A 2,316-nucleotide genomic window follows, 5' to 3' on the forward strand; every position below is an offset into this window, starting at 1 on the left:
TGTAAACACAGAAAAGGATATACCAATATGATGAAGATATGCAGTTAGATAAGGACTTCCTGAACAGAGGGTGAAAGCACGGGATCCTGAATTGAAACTGGTCAATGAACACCCCCAAACAAGCCCAAGCCTCTACGTGCCCACGCCACAGCCCTGGTGCACACGTGGAGATGCGTGAGGTACGAGTGCACCCCGTCTCCCGCAAGCAGAGGCCACACGGGGCCTGCAGAAAAGAACCTGTGCTCTGAGGAGCAGCAGTGGGGCGTCTGCACTTGCTCTGCCTGCCGCCCCGCCCGACCACCCCGCCCCTAGCCGGTCCGGCAGAGGCCAAGGTCAGGGCTGGGCCACTCAATGACACTGGCAGGCCACAGTGGGTCTCTGTGCTGCCCCTTGGCTTCGAAATCCATATCCGGCCCAACTTCTCCCTCCCCCACTTCTGCTGAGTGGGAAGGTTGAGAAGGCCTGGGATCCGGGGTCTGACCAGGGAAGGGGACTCCTAGGAGAGCAAGACCTTGCCACTCCCTTGCCCCTCGGAGGCCGGCCGAGGCACACTAGGGCCAGGTGGATTTAGCAGAGCCTGGGGCTTCCTCAGGGCTCAGAATGGGTGGGAGGGGGGTGGGGCTGACGGCAGGAAGGCCAAGGGTGGGGTGAGTTCTGGGGCCCTGAGCTGACAGCGTCGGCTCAGGGTACAGTTGGGCACTGCGGCTGCCTGGAACAGAAGGGATAAATGGGGGGGGGAGGGGAAGAAATGAAAGGATGAAATGAAAGAAGGCAGAAATTGAAGGAGAGAAGAGAAACCAATCAGGAAGTCCTTATAAATTGCAGCAAACACTTAGAGTTTCGGAGCTTCGTGGGAACCCTATGTGCTGAGCCCACTTTAAAACAAGCGCAGGTATATACAGATCCAGGTAGTTGTCAACACCGTCACGTCTGCTGGCTTGAGGGACAAAGTGTCACCAATTCAAGCCAGTTTGCTCTCAGAGCGTGTTTGTTTTGAAGTGGGAACATGAAGACTCAATAGTGCAAATAGTTCTAAGCTGTCCCTAGAGGAGTTAGAATTGGAAAGTTTTGGAAGAACATTTCCCCCTCCTTCCCCCTGGCCCCTGCCCCATCTACTAAGGCTCTAACTACCAGTCACAACTGCTCTGAGCGACTAGGAATCCCTTCCGCCTGGCCTGCTGCGCTCGGCGGTCTGGAGCCTGGGCCTGCCTGCCTGGGCCTTGTCCTGCGGCCTTGGCGGCCTCTCTCTAGCGCCGCCCGCGGGAGGCCAGCCCTGGGCCATCGTCTCCTCTGGCCAAGGCCAGTCTGCACCCAGCGGCTCAAAGGATGGCTCCTTCCTAGCCAGGTCAGAACCGGGGCGAACAGGTGCTACTTGCCCGTCCTGTGAAATGTCCTTGTCGAGTTTGGATTGGGGCTGGCGTGGGGCCAGGTTTGTGCCACCACAGGTGGGACCACACGGGCTAGAGCCACTGGCCATCCGCATCTTCTCTAAAGGATCCACCTGCCTCTCTTGCCTCGCACCTCCTTGTCCCGACGTGGGTGGGAGTGGGCGAGGCGGGGGAGCTGGAGGCCGGCCAGGGTGGGGGGAGGAGAGCTGAGACTGGGGCGCCAACGGCACCAAAACCAGGAGTGTCCTGTCAAGTGCTCTCTGCCCCTAACGCCCACGTGGGGGGGCTGGGTGGGAGGGAGGTGCAGGCGCACCCTAAGAAGCCTGGGCAACAGCTTGTCTGGTCAGTAGTATCTGCAGCAAGCCTTGTTGAAGGAGCCTAGTTTAGAAAAGTGCAAAGCTACTTCTGGCCCTGGTTAGGTCTTCAACCTGACTGTGCTTGTCGGTAAGAAAAACATCCCCAATGCTCCAACTACTCCCACCCTGAAGCCACGAAACTCTAAGTTTACTGAAAGAAAAAAAAATATTTTTTATTTCAGTTAATCGGGAAGCTTTGTCAGAGCCCTACCCATAAGGAGAAGAGACAACAGCTGCCTTTATTCTTGTTGGTTTGCTTTGCAATCCGCTGTGTAAAGTCAGCTAACTCTCTCGGTCACGGGCGTCCGGCTGTCCACAGGCTCCTCTCTGTTTGGCCTTGGCATGGAGGATGAGACAATGTCTTTGCGCTCTCCCTCCCCTCGGTGTTTGTACTTTTCTGTGGCCGCGGCGGCGGTCGTGAGCGCGGGCTGAGTCTTAGCTGGCTCCTTGGGGCAGCCGTCGCTCTCCAGCGAGCCTGCTCTCGGCATCTTCTCCTCTTTGCAGACGCTGCTGCTCAAGTCCTGGGGCTCGGGGGGGCTGGCGGGGGCCTCGGAGCTCTGGGGCTCCGGCGG

At 58.1% G+C, this 2,316-nt stretch overlaps 1 protein-coding gene across 1 annotated transcript in view; it reads right to left on the minus strand.

Annotated features, from left to right (window-relative positions):
• Positions 1-2,022: 2,022 nt before the first annotated feature.
• Positions 2,023-2,316, minus strand: part of MECP2 (methyl-CpG binding protein 2) — a 5,200-nt gene continuing 4,906 nt past the window's right edge. The window contains exon 6 of the mRNA XM_007456673.1: positions 2,023-2,316. This exon is cut by the window's right edge and continues 25 nt beyond it. Within this exon, the coding sequence (XP_007456735.1) occupies positions 2,023-2,316 (294 nt within the window).

This window comes from Lipotes vexillifer, unplaced genomic scaffold (genome assembly GCF_000442215.2).
Source record: "Lipotes vexillifer unplaced genomic scaffold, Lipotes_vexillifer_v1.1 scaffold899, whole genome shotgun sequence".
Classification (NCBI taxonomy): Eukaryota; Metazoa; Chordata; class Mammalia; order Artiodactyla; family Lipotidae; genus Lipotes; species Lipotes vexillifer.